The 12,890-nt window shown below is 54.8% G+C and overlaps 2 protein-coding genes across 2 annotated transcripts; one reads left to right on the top strand and one right to left on the bottom strand.

Moving 5' to 3' along the window:
• Positions 1-4,392: 4,392 nt before the first annotated feature.
• On the bottom strand, positions 4,393-6,225 carry DCLRE1B (DNA cross-link repair 1B). Its single transcript, XM_058039923.1, has 4 exons — positions 6,022-6,225; positions 5,772-5,916; positions 5,394-5,573; positions 4,393-5,300 (listed from the first exon to the last, which is right to left on the bottom strand). Exons 1-4 carry the CDS (start codon positions 6,208-6,210, stop codon positions 4,450-4,452), a joined length of 1,365 nt encoding a protein of 454 aa, XP_057895906.1. The 5' UTR covers positions 6,211-6,225; the 3' UTR covers positions 4,393-4,449.
• Positions 6,226-6,377: 152 nt separating this feature from the next.
• Positions 6,378-12,748, top strand: AP4B1 (adaptor related protein complex 4 subunit beta 1). The gene is made up of 10 exons (XM_058039922.1): positions 6,378-6,601; positions 6,703-6,927; positions 7,019-7,149; positions 7,384-7,531; positions 7,664-8,160; positions 8,830-8,913; positions 9,801-9,904; positions 10,056-10,263; positions 10,736-11,020; positions 11,424-12,748. The coding sequence occupies exons 1-10, from the start codon at positions 6,489-6,491 to the stop codon at positions 11,894-11,896; spliced, it is 2,268 nt and encodes a 755-aa protein (XP_057895905.1). The 5' UTR covers positions 6,378-6,488; the 3' UTR covers positions 11,897-12,748.
• Positions 12,749-12,890: the final 142 nt, after the last annotated feature.

Here is a 12,890-nt window from a genome sequence, read left to right as displayed (position 1 = left end):
GACCCACCTGGACACAATCCCGTGCCGTGTGCTCTGCCGTGACCCTGCTGGCACAGGCAGGTGGGACCAGGGCAGATGCTCCCAAGGGATTGAGTGCAGTCAGGTCACCAACACCCACTCAAGAAGTCCACAGCATTTTTTCCAAAGTCAATGTAACAGAAACGTTTATTTGCTTTCTGCCAAAAGTTGACAATATTTAAAAATAAAAATTACAAATAGTCTTACCAAAATTCAGACTGAGAGTAGGTTTAGATTACATATTGGGAAAACATTCTTTATTCAGAGGGTGGTAAGGCCTTGGCACAGATTCACAGAGAAGCCACAGCTGCCCGACTCCTGGAAGTGTCCAAGTCCAGGTTGGGCAGAGCTTGGAGCAACTTGATGCAGTGGAAGTTGTCCCTGCCCATAGCAAGGCTGGGAACTTGATGATATTTAAGGTCCCTTCCATGCTCACCCATTCCGTGATTCTGTGAAAACCTCAGAAACTCTCAGAGCTTCCTGTTTACATGAGCACAGCACAACAAGTGTGAACCCCCTCCACCAAGCACTGCCCAGGAGCTCTGTGCCCTGAGACAGGGAGGGCTCAGTCCTCGGGGCAGGATTCTCTGCAGGCTCACATGGAACACGATCTCACCTCCCCAGACCTGCCCAGGCAGTCCCAGCCTCCTGGTCAAGGTCTGTCCCAAAGGTTTTATTGCACAACCCGTGGCTGTGCCTCAGGCTGGGCCTTGGCCAAGGGCAAAGCCACAGCCAGAAAAACCTCAGCACGGCAGTGGCTGTGGCAAAACTTCCCAAATTCAGCAGAAGGAATCACAAACAGAACATCCACAGAACACACAGAACATCCACAGGAGCTCACCTCACATGATTATCAAAGTGATTTCAACGTGTTCTAGTACTTTTTCAGAGAACTCCATTAAAAAAAAAAAACACAAATATTTTAGGCTTTGGAGTGAGTCCAAAGTGACACCACACCATAGAGGTAATTATGTAAACTCATTCATTTTCTGGTGAAGGAAAGCTTTCACCATTGCAGTTTTTTCAATCTAGAAAGAAGCCCTTGTGCTGCAGGAACAGAAGGGAGAAGTTTCTGGAAGTGCTTTGGCCTCGTAATTGGGGAAGCAGAGTGAGAAACCCAATCCAGCAGCGCTCTGGGGTGGTCCCTGCAAGGTGACATTGCACACTTGTCTCTTTGGAGCACAGGAGCAAGGCAAGTTTTACCTCAGCCTCTCAACAACAACCTAGAGAACAATTTTTCCCTCTCCACAGCATCAACAAGGCACTCCTTCTGCTTTCCTACTGTTCTGAGAAGTTAGAGCCAACTGAGCTGTCCACAGTGCAGTGATTGACCCTCCCCAGGCAGCTCTGCTCCAGAACCTGCCCTCACAACACGCCAGCATTTGATCACAGCTTGGTTAAACAGCACTGAAAACTTGCCAAGGGGAACTCGGCTCGTTCCTTGTTCCTGTGCAAGGCCTTGGCTGAGCTGTTTCCCCCCTCTGGGGCTTGGTTCCCAACTGTGGAGCAGAGATAAGCAGCTGGAGCATGCTCTGTGTGTGTAGATTTGGGAGGACTTTGCTCAGAGCACGTTCTGTTCCTTGCCAGGATAACTGAAGGTTCTGAGCATGCAGCCCTGCGATCCCCTCAGCTGCTGGGCTGCAGCTTCTCCCTGTCCCTGCTTTGAACAAAACACACCTGTGGGCAGCAGTGCAGCTGAGCTGGGGGCAGCAGGCACAGAGCCTGCTCCCCATGACACCCAGCTGGGAGCCAGGAAAACAGGGCCATCCTGGAGTAAAGTGTGAGGGACAACAAGGCCTGCAAGAGCCAAATATTTGCTGCCAGAAGACTTCATGAAATCTTTTAGGTTGGAAAATTCATTTAAGATCACAGAGTCCAACCCTTAGCATTGCCAGTCCATCACTAAACCCCTCTTCAGGGGAAGCTGAAGGATGCCCAGAAGCCCCAAGAGTCAGCAATTCCAATTTTCCCCACAAGGCCCCATTTCATCTTCCAGCATTTTAAGACAGCACACAAAAGTAGTATTTAAATACCTAACAGGGAGGAAATGTTTGGCACAAAAATGCCTTGTGCACCTGCTGTGCTGAGGCAAAGATCTTCAACAGACTGTTGGCCAAGTCCCCCCTGCTTCTGCTGCCTTTTAAAGCCACAGAGATTTTAGGTTTCCTTGGCTCAGCATGATGGATAATTCCCTCCTCAAGTGGGAGGAATTACCTTTTCAGCTCTAGAAAGTGAAGCCAGCAATTTATTCTGCAGCTTTAACTGAGCACACAGAAAGGGGATGCAGATCCCCAGACTCTGAAGTCTGCAATGTTCACTTGTCTGTGCATGATTAAAGCTCAGATTTACCCCTGTAAAAAATTACCATTTACAACTCCTTTTTGCCCAGAGGCTGACCAGGAGGTTCTCCACCTCATTGACTTTAATAAATGGATGATAAGAATAAAAGAGGAAAGGCTGGATGCCACAAAACATCAAATCTCCCAGGTCATTTGCAACATGCCCAAGTGGAGCAGTGACTCAGAAGGTGAGCATTCCTCCCCAGCAGTACAGAAGCTGCTCAAAGCAGGACCTGGAATTTGGGAGTTCTGGCAGTGCTTCACTCTCCTGCCTGTCAAATGAGTCACTTGAATTTCAATAATATTTAAATAACAGCCTGCATCTCCCAGGCAGCAGCAGCAGCCAGCACACTACCAGCACAGCACTGTCATTTCCATGTTACAAAACGTGCAGGTGTCTCCACTCACACCCACCTGCCGGAGCTCTGCAGTTGAGCTTGAGCAGGAAATAATCCACACACAAAACTCCAGGCAGCAGGACACAGGGCCCACAGCTCAAGCTGCCCTTGCAGCTTCACAGGACACTGTTTGTCACCTCCAATGTCCCCATGGCAGCTGGCAGGCAGAGCACAGCAGCCCCAGGGACAGGCACTCCTTATGTAACAGGGACAAACACTGCCATGCCTGGGAAAGCACAGGGCTGGCACTCAGGAGTCACGTTTGCCAAACAAACAGCTCTGCAAACATCCCCACTCTGGCTGTCAACACCCTCACTGTTCTGGACAGCCCTGCTTGTGACTGCTGCATCCAGGGGCACCTCTGCTTTTCACAAGGCCTGGCTTCCCTCCACGAGCAAACTTCCTTTTCTGTCTCAATTCAGGGAATTCAGCCCATCTAGCTGCCACTTGGAAAGGCCCCGTAGGACACTAGGTTCAGAAAATTCTGAAACATTTTGCCTAGACAGCACCAAAAGGAGGATCAAGAGAGCTGAGGCACAAACTGGTTTGCTGTTCCAGGCCAGTGCCCAGTGCCCATTTCCAGTCCAGCTGCCCTGACCATGTGAGGGGCCAATGTGAAATGCTGGCAGTGCTGTTTGGCACAGTCAGCTGCAGTGGGTACCCAATGTTTGTCACACCACAGACACTTCCCAGCTATGCCAGGCTGGGGCTCTGCAGCCAATCCAGAGTGGGAGAGTGCCCAACCTCCAACTAACAGAGCCAGTTCTGCTGTTCAGCCACAATGTTTGCAAACAATGCTGCTCAGACTCATCGCTTCACACCACCAGGCAGATGTTTCACTATCTCCCATTCCATTTGCCACTGCAGGACAAGAGCAGGCAGAATACTGCCAGTTACAGGAGTGCTTTGCAATCAAACAATTCAGAGGTGCAAGAGACTGCAGAGAATTCAGTGACCCACTCTGCAAAGCCTACAGCTCAAGAACCCAGACAATTCCCACTTTTCCTAGCCACAAACCTGAAAAAGCACTACCAATTAGCATTGAGATGGCTCTTTCAGGAGAGCAGGAACTTGGCTGCACTTGGCTGGCTGGATGGAAAAGCTGCAAGTAATAGTAGATTAACTGATAGAAAACAGATTATTGCATTTCAAGGCACTTCCTTTTCTAGATTTCTTTTAGCATCATTTTTCAAAAGCACCTTAATAAAAAACATTTGTAATACACTTCTGAATGAACTGCTCATAATCAGTGAGGTATCACAGACTTACAGAAAGGAGAATCTTTGAGGCTCTCAGATTCCCCCTCCTTGCTCCATTAATCACATTCCAGCCATTAATTACTCAGCTGCAAACAGCTCACACCCTCTGCAGCTCTGCCTGAATCAGCCTCTCAGTGACTTTTCTAACAGGGGACGGGCAAGTCACTGCAAAAGGTGGACACAAGGCACACAGACAGTGAGACCACAGTGCCCAGCACAGTGTGGGGTCACAGCAGATGCAGAAATAAAAAAAAAAAAAAAGGCAAATTTTTAAGTAGTACCATCTACAAACGGTTTCTAGTTTCCTCTTTGTCCTCTTTATAGAGGTAAAGAAAATAGAGCCCCAGAGCTGAGCTCCTCTCTCCTAATGGTAAACCTGAGCATGAGGCAGAATGAAACACTGCTACCTGCTGCACTAGCACCAGCAACGTCACACTAATTTTCAGGGTGTGTGTCTTTCTTTTGAAGAAAGTCTTCTACCAGCTGATCAAACTTCTGTGAGGAAAACTGCTTTAGGACGTGCAAGGGAGTGAGTAAATACTGCTCTGCTAGTCCAGGTGCAAGGTGCTCACTGGAAACAGGTGCTGCTCCTGCTGCTCCCAGCTGTTTCCCACTCAGCTCTTCCTTCTCACCCCTGTGAGAAGTGCACCGTTCTTTTGAGCAGAGAGCTGGCTCACAGTAGTGCTGAGGAACTTTAACATCTGTAAACACTTCAGGTTTCTCAGTATTTTTCTCTGGGGAGTCATAAACAACCCCTCGGGGCACAGAACTCCCCAGGGCTCTTTTCCAGAGACTTGTGGGTTTCTGCCCCCTCCTTCGGCTTTGCTGCTGTCCAGACTCTTGCACAGGCTTTGAGACTGTGAAGTCAGGAAGTACTTGGGGAGCAGAGCTCAGATATTCCTGAAAGTAAACCTGGCACATGTCATCCTTCACAATGGGAATGATGGAGCAGGGTTTCAGCCACTTCACAAACTCACGCAGCTCCTCAAAGGACGAGTGATCCGAGTAGGGGACGAGGTGGATCTTGGGGTGGGTGACCTTCACGGGCCTGCCCGTGGGGATGATGGCAATGGTGGGGTGCTGCGCATTCCAGGTGACCAGCGTGTCCCAGCAGATCTCGGCGACGTCCACGGCCCGGATCCAGCCCGTGCCCTCCTCAGCAGTGAACACATCGGGCAGCTCCAGCAGCCGCATCTGCTCCAGGCGCCAGGGGCTCACCACCACCCACGTGCTGAACTCCAGCGCCAGCTCCACCAGCAGCGTCTCCTTGCCCAGGGTGTACACACCTGCCAGGGGAGCGGCGGCTCAGGGACAGGGCAGGCACGGGGGACACGAGCCCTGGTTTGGGCCGTGCTGGCAGGAGGGAGGGCAGCACTCACCGATGACCACGTGGTGCTGCGGGTGGGCACGGATGAGGCGGGCAGCCTGGCGGGTGGCCAGCGCCCGCGAGGGCAGGGCCCGCTGGGGGTGGCAGTGCGTGTTGTCCAGGTACAGGCGGTCGATGTGGCGGCCCCTCAGCGCCGGCTCGCCCTGCATGGCGCTCGTGTAGCGGAAATCTCCTGCAAGGACAGGGATGGCAGGGCAGGGCCCAGAGAGAGCGCAGAGTTTCCCTCAGGAAGGATATTTCAGAACCATCTGGTCACAATTCTGTGCTATGTGCTCTGCTTAAGCAAAGTGCTGGGACCAGGTAACCCACTGCAGTCCCTTCCAACCTAACCCATTTTGTGATTTTGTGATTGTAGGAACCTGCCCTGTACCTGTGTAGAGGATGGTGCCAAAGGTACCCTCAAAGAGGAACATAACGGAGCCAGGGCAGTGGTTGGAGTCGATCAGCGTCACCGTCACCTCACCCACGACATGGCTCTGCCCCACCTCCAGTGGCCGGATCCAGCACTTCGGCACCTGCAGAGGCCAAGGTGAGGGCAGGGTAGGGCAGATGACAAGGGTTGGGACAGGCACATGGGGATGCCCAGGCGATGAGAGCAGAGGCGGGCGGGACACACCTACCTGCAGGCGGTGATGCAGGAGGCGGGCGGTGAGCGGGGAGCAGTACAGCGGGCGGCACCAGGTACTGGACAGCCCCACCGTGTGGTCCGAGTGCATATGGGACAGGAAGAAGAGACGAGCGCCGGCCGCCTTCCGCAGGCTCCAGAAGTCCACGGCGATGGGGGTCCCGGCCAGCACCGTCCCGCTCATGGTGGGCGAGGACCCCGCTCCCCTCACGCCGGTTTTGGCGGGAAGCGCCGCGCACGCGCAGGCGGGGCGGGGCGGGGCCGGGCCGCGCGCCAGGGGCGGGGCGGAGTCATGCGCGTGAGGGTCACGTGGGCGGGGCGGTGGGGCCGGTGGGTGGAGCGGCACCGGGACCGGGATCCGGATCTGGATCTGAGACCGGGACCGGGACTACGATTGGCACCGGGTCCTAGGACTCGGAGTGGAACCGGGAACGGCGCTTAGGAGCGGACCGGCGCGGGGCCATGCCGTACCTGGGCGGCGAGGAGGCGCAGCGGGAGCTGCGGCGGGCGCTGTCGAACCCGCACGTGCAGGCGGACCCGGCGCGGTACCGCGGCGCCGTGCTGCGCGTGATCCGGTACGGCGGCCGGGCTGGGCCGGGCCGGGCCGGGCCGGGCCGGGCGGGGGGCGCGGGGCCCGCGCCGAGCTCCGCTGAGCCCCGTGCCCGCCCCGCCGCAGGCTGATGGCGCAGGGCGCCGACGTGTCGGGGCTGTTCCCGGAGATGGTGAAGGCGGGCGCGGTGCCGGACGTGGTGCAGAAGAAGCTGGTGTCGTTCTACGTGCGCGCCCAGGCCCCGCGGCAGCCGCAGCTGGCGCTGCTGGCCGTGAACTCCCTGCGCAAGGACTGCGCGCACCCCAGCCCGGCCGTGCGGGGGCTCGCCCTGCGCACCATGTGCGGCCTCAGGTGCGCTGAGTCGGGGCCGGGCCGGACCGGACCGAACCGGGGGGTGTCCCCGGGCGCCGTGCCCCGCTGACGGCCGGCTGCCCTCCCGCAGGATGCCCGGGATCCAGGAGTACCTGCAGCAGCCCCTGGTGAGCGGGCTGCGGGACAAGGCGTCCTACGTGCGCAGGGCGGCCGTGCTGGGCTGCGCCAAGATGGTGAAGATGCAGGGGGACTGCGAAGTGGGTGAGTGGCTGGTGGCCGTGGGGCTGGGGTGGTGGCCGTGGGGATGGGGACACGCAGGTGATGTGTTTGTGATGTATGTGCAGCCTTCAGGGCTGTCCTGGGGTCCGTGTGCTGTCCCTGCGTTGTCCTGGCTGTAGGGCAGAAGGAGAGGGAAAGTGAAGGGTAATGAATGAAAGACTGAGAAAATTGCAGTGTGCCAGCAGATCCTGATGGCAGGAGCTCTGTGCTTTGCAGATGGTGCTCTGGTGAACGAGCTCTACAGTTTGCTTCGTGACCAGGACCCCATTGTGGTCGTCAACTGCCTGAGGGCCTTGGAAGAGATCTTGAAGAAGGAGGGAGGTGTTGTCATCAACAAACCCATCGCTCATCATCTCCTCAACAGGTTTGCTTTCTTTGGCACTAAGATGCTGCTGGAAGCTTCTCTTGTTCTCACGTTTTCTATGCAGAGAGGCAGTTCCTGGGGGACATAAGATGTTCCTGCCCTCCCTGACTGGCGCCCCTGTGCCCCTGGCAGGATGCCCGACCTGGACCAGTGGGGGCAGAGCGAGGTGCTCACCTTCCTGCTGCGCTACAAACCGCGCAGCGAGGACGAGCTCTTCGACATCCTCAACCTGCTCGATGGCTACCTCAAGAGCAGCAGCCCCAGCGTGGTGATGGCGGCCACCAAGCTGTTCCTGGTGCTGGCCAGGGAGTACCCAGATGTGCAGGCAGATGTGCTGGTGCGGGTGAAGGGCCCGCTGCTGTCTGCCTGCACCTCGGAGAGCAGGGAGCTGTGCTTCACCGCGCTCTGCCACGTGCGCCAGATCCTCCGCAGCCTGCCCGGCCACTTCAGCAGCCACTACAAAAAGTTCTTCTGCTCCTACTCGGAGCCCCACTACATCAAATGCCAGAAGATGGAGGTGCTGTGTGAGCTGGTGAACGATGAGAACGTGCAGCAGGTGCTGGAGGAGCTCAAGGGTTACTGCACCGACGTGTCGGTGGAGCTGGCGCAGGGAGCGATCTTTGCCATAGGTGAGAGCTCTGCCTTGCCTTGCCTGCAGCCCTGCACCTTTCAGGGGGGCTGTGCTCTGCTCAGGGGTGCCTGGGCAAGCACCACATCACTGCTCTGTGCTGCAGCCTGCCAGGAGTGGTTTGTGTCAGAGTGTTTCTGAAGCAATGATTGTTTCAGGAGTGCTGGCGCTGAGCTGCTTCAGGTTGTGCAGAAAGTCCTTGAATCTCATGGTGTGAGGAGATACTCTAGAGAAAATTTAATTTCATCTTGTAATGAGCCTTCTAGCGTTCAGTGAAGCTGTGCAGGGAGTGGAGGAGCTCTAATACCTGCTTGTCCTTTGAGTTGTGATGGAGGCAGAGTTAAGGTGATAGTTTTGGTTTTGTGAGCTTTAAAAATAGGCAAATTATTACAGTATTCCTAAGGAGAAAGGTGGGGATGATAAAATGCTTTTTTTAATGTATTACACTTAAGGAAAGTTCAGAAATCTTCTGAGGCATGGCCTCAAACAAAAGAACATGTCCCTGGTGTGGAGAACAAGCTCATTTGGCCACACTTTCAGAAACAGTAGTCAGCAAGGAAAGGAGGGAGACTGTTCCTTTAAAGAGAGTTTGTGATGAGTAGCTGGGTTCATGACTCCTGTTTCACTCTGACAGAATGTTGATTTTTATGTCTTTTTTGCATCCTTGCAGCCAATATTGCCAGGACATACACAGAGCAGTGTGTGGGGATTCTGACAGAGCTTCTGGGGCTTCAGCAGGAGCACATCACCTCAGGTAACCATGCTGCTGGTTCATGCTCTCAGGAGTTGCCTTTGCTGGGGCTCCTGATCCCAAACCCAAAGGCACTTGGCTTTCAGCTTAATTGGTGGAAGTTTTCCAGGTGGGATGAGGGGTGTAAGGTGTGTTCCTTCTGCAGGAACTGCTGTCTCTGGAAAAGGAGATGGTTGTAGCTGTGCTCGTGCTTCTTTCTGGCTGCCACCTGCTGACTCAGGAGTGAGGGGCTCAGCAGAGATGTTTTACTGTCTGTTTGAGAGCCAAGATGATTAATAGATCTTTTAAATCTCTCTGATTTCTGTTCCTCACATAATAGTCTGATTCAGTTGTGCCCAAGCTTCCTTTTTTCTCTTCTGCCCTCAGATCCACCTTCACATCACTGCTGTTCCTGCTGTTCTCTTTTAACTGCTCTTGCTCTCTGATTTGAAAACCACACACTTGCACTCAGCTGTTGAATTCCATCTCAGGAGCTGGTTTTGTGTCTGAGTGGGCAGCAAAACCTTTCAAGCTTTGACCTAAAGTTCACGAGCCTCATTTCGAATCGGGGTCAGCTTTAATTTGTCATCCTAACCTCGTGTGTCTGAAGCATCATGAGTCAGAGGCTTTTTAAAGGCTGGCAGTGGCCAGAAGAGAGGCTGCTCTCCAGCAGAGGAACAATCTGAAGTCTCAGTGCTCTATTTTAGACCTGGTGCAGCTTTGCTCTGACAAATGCAGTGCCATGGGATTGGGAAGGAGGGTGCCTCAAATCACAGCCTCAGGCAGGGCACTGACCCTCCAGGCTGGGATTTGCAAAGCCCCTTGAGTGCAGGGCTTTGAGATTATTTTTTTCTTTTCCCTAGTGGTTTTTATAACTCTTGGGGGATGCTGATAACTTGTTTTCCTTGCAGCTGTGGTCCGTGCTTTCCGGGACCTGGCCTGGCTGTGTCCCCAGTGCACAGATGCCGTGTGCCAGGCCCTGCCAGGCTGTGAGGACACCATCCAGGACAGCGAGGTGAGAGGGAGGATGGACAAGGACTGTCCATCTTCCCTTTGCCTTGAGACTGGGGGCAAAAATCAGAAATCCTCAGGTTTGTTCTCCCAGCGTTTCCTGCCAACGCGTGGCACACAGCAGCTGTTTGCTGGTGTTCCTGTGGTTCCCTCAGGGCAAGCAAGCACTGGTCTGGCTGCTGGGCACCCACGGGGAGAAGATCCCGAACGCTCCCTACGTCTTGGAGGACTTTGTGGAGAACGTGAGGTCGGAGTCATTTCCAGCAGTGAAGATGGAGCTGCTGACGGCGCTGCTGCGGCTCTTCCTGGCCCGGCCTGCTGAGTGCCAGGACACGCTGGGCAGGCTGCTCTACTTCTGCATTGGTGGGTTCCCCGAGTCCCCACAGCTCCCAGGGGCCTGCTCTGGCTGTGTCACCTGGCTGGGTCAGCGTCCTGCCTGGTTCCAGGTGGTTCCATGGCTGGCTGAGTGTGGAGTCATGGCATCATGAGGGAGAGGGGAAGGGACCTTAAAGATCATCCATTCCACCCCCTGTGCTGAGCAGGGACACCTTCCCTGTCCAGCCTGGTCTTCCAGGGATCCAGGGGCAGCCACAGCTTCTCTGGGCACCCTGTGCCAGGGCCTGGCCACCCTCACAGGGAAGAATTCCTTCCCAATATCCCGTCTAACCCTGCCTTCTGTTAGTTTAAGACCATTCCCCCTTGTGCTTTGGCTGTCTGCCCATAGGCAGGCTTGCATTGTGGCCCTGAAAGGGTATTTTTAATAATTTAGTGTATAATTTAGTGCTCAGGGCAGTGTGGCTGAGGGATTCTCCATGGGTTGCTGTCTGTGTTGCAGAGGAGGAGCAGGACATGGCCGTGCGCGACCGAGGGCTCTTCTACTACCGCCTTCTGCAGGCTGGCGTGGAGGAAGTGAGGAGGGTCCTGTGCAGCCCCAAGTGTGACCCCTCCCTGGGGCTGCTGGGGGACCAGAGCAAGCAGCCTGTCAATGCCTGGGCCCTGGAGTTCAACACTCTGGCCACAGTTTATGGCAGAGAGCGCTGGGCGCTCGCCACCGCTCAGCAGCCTGTGGAGCCCTCCTACTCCTGCTCTCCTGCTGCTGGCTCCAGGAGCAGAGACACAGGTGAACAGACCTGCCTCCCCTTCCTCTGGGAGCCATTCTGCCTTTGCCAGCAGAACACAGAATCCCAGAATGGTTTGGCTTGGAGAGAGCCTTGAAATTCCTCTCGTTCCACTCCTTGCCATGGGCAGAGATCTTACACTGTCCCGGCTGCTCCAAGCCCTGTCCAGCCTGGCCTTGGGCACTGCCAGGGATCCAGGGGCAGCCACAGCTGCTCTGGGCAGCCAAGATGCTCTCCCACATGGGAGGAAGGTCAGAGTGCTTTGGGAGTTTAGTGTGCAGTGTGTGGCTGGCCACTCACTAGCCAAGGAAATGCTGCTGGTGGCACTGGGATTCCTCTGCTCCATCCAGTGGGTTCTGTGGAGCTGGGAGCTGCATCTCACCAGTGTTTGTGCTGTCATTTCAGAATCCCTGGTTTCTGAAGGGGATAAGGAAGTCCTTGAGGTCCATCCTGATGCTCCAGTGTCGGAAGAGAAAGAACTCCTCAAGGCTCATCCTGATGCAGGCAGCCTAAGCTTGATTCCTGATGTTTCCCTGAGTGCAGAACAGTTTGAGAGGAGCTGGCTGAGCCTGGACACGAGCTGCCAGCTCTGCCTGCCCTGGTCTGGGCCTGTCCATGCAGACACCATGCAGACAGCCCTTCGTGTGGTGCACGTCCACACCATCGCCATGAGCAGAGCTGGAGCCCAGCCCTGGAAAGCTTATCTGAGTGCCCAGGATGACTCAGGCTGCCTCTTCCTCACTGAGCTCCTGCTTCAGGCGGCAGATTCAGAGCTGCAGGTCTCGGTGAAGCAAAGTGAAGCAAAGCCAGAGGCACTGCAATCCTTCATCTCAGCCTTGAGGACAGTGCTGGAGGCAGTGGCTGGGCTGGAGTCATGACTGGTCCCTGCTCCCAGCAGGATGCATGCCCGGAGCACAGCAAAAGTTGATTTCTCTGGCTCCTTTTGCCATACCCAGTGCTGGTTTGGCAGTTTTATAAAGTGCAGAGCTTCCAGTTCACCTGGGAAACTGGAGGGTGGTGTGGGGGAAGCTGGGGCTGGGGAGCAGGGCAGGGTGAGGGGCTGCCCTCCCCTGGGTCACTCTGCTGTGACTCACAGCGTGGTGGCATCCGTGTCATGAGGCACGAACATCACCCATGGAACCAGAGCTGAACACAATTCAGGGCTGTGTTTTGGAGAGGTTTTTTCCTGAGAATTATAAATAACTTTTACAAAAACCACACCAAACACCAGAGGCACCAGGATTCTGCCGCTTCTCTCACACTAAGAGGAACAGTGCAGTGAGAAGAGAATATTTCAATCTTGGCCCCCTTTAGATTTGTTTTAATTTGCTGTCTGATTTCAGTGGTAGCTTTGCTTGGGGGTGAGCAGAGCTCTGCTGTGCCAGAGGAGGGCAGGCAGGGGACATCCTGCTATGGAACCAGCGTGTTCCAAGAGACAGAGGTGGGTTTTTAATTGAAATGTGTTACTGAGGTGAGAATTGCCCTCTCTGAAGTTCCCCCAGCTCCCTGATTGAGGGTGAGGTACACGGTGAGATTGATCTAACAGGGCTTTAGGGTACTCTGTGAGGAGCACAAGCTGCTTCTGCCCGATTTCTTGTAATTTTTGGTTTCTGAATGACTTGATTGTACCCTCAAATGGCACTGTGCCTTCCATGCGCTTCACTGACACCCTGTCACCGTTACACACACTTCTGCCTTTTCTAATAAAAACGTGAATCGTTCTTGGCTGATTTCTGGAGTTTCTTGTTCCTTTTACCCCCAGGGCTGTGGATGGGGTGGTGTGTGGATCAGGGCAGCTCTGTGCCCAGCAGGGCGTTTCTCTCTGACCCTCCTTGCAGCAAAGCTTTAAGGAGCAACTGGGCAATAACTAAT

The sequence above is a fragment of the Melospiza georgiana genome, chromosome 23, assembly GCF_028018845.1.
Source record: "Melospiza georgiana isolate bMelGeo1 chromosome 23, bMelGeo1.pri, whole genome shotgun sequence".
Lineage (NCBI taxonomy): Eukaryota > Metazoa > Chordata > Aves > Passeriformes > Passerellidae > Melospiza > Melospiza georgiana.
The sequence above is the reverse complement of the archived record's forward strand: the minus strand, read 5'-3'. Positions and strand labels throughout refer to the sequence as shown.

Coding starts and splice junctions, on each gene's coding strand:
- DCLRE1B (XM_058039923.1), bottom strand. CDS start 6,210: ATGAGCGGGACGGTGCTGGCCGGGACCCCCATCGCCGTGGACTTCTGG. Junction 5,574..5,771: donor TGGCACCATCCTCTACACAG/GTACAGGGCAGG, acceptor CTGTCCTTGCAG/GAGATTTCCGCTACACGAGC. Junction 5,301..5,393: donor GCAGCACCACGTGGTCATCG/GTGAGTGCTGCC, acceptor CTCCCCTGGCAG/GTGTGTACACCCTGGGCAAG.
- AP4B1 (XM_058039922.1), top strand. CDS start 6,489: ATGCCGTACCTGGGCGGCGAGGAGGCGCAGCGGGAGCTGCGGCGGGCG. Junction 8,161..8,829: donor GGGAGCGATCTTTGCCATAG/GTGAGAGCTCTG, acceptor GCATCCTTGCAG/CCAATATTGCCAGGACATAC. Junction 9,905..10,055: donor ACACCATCCAGGACAGCGAG/GTGAGAGGGAGG, acceptor TGGTTCCCTCAG/GGCAAGCAAGCACTGGTCTG.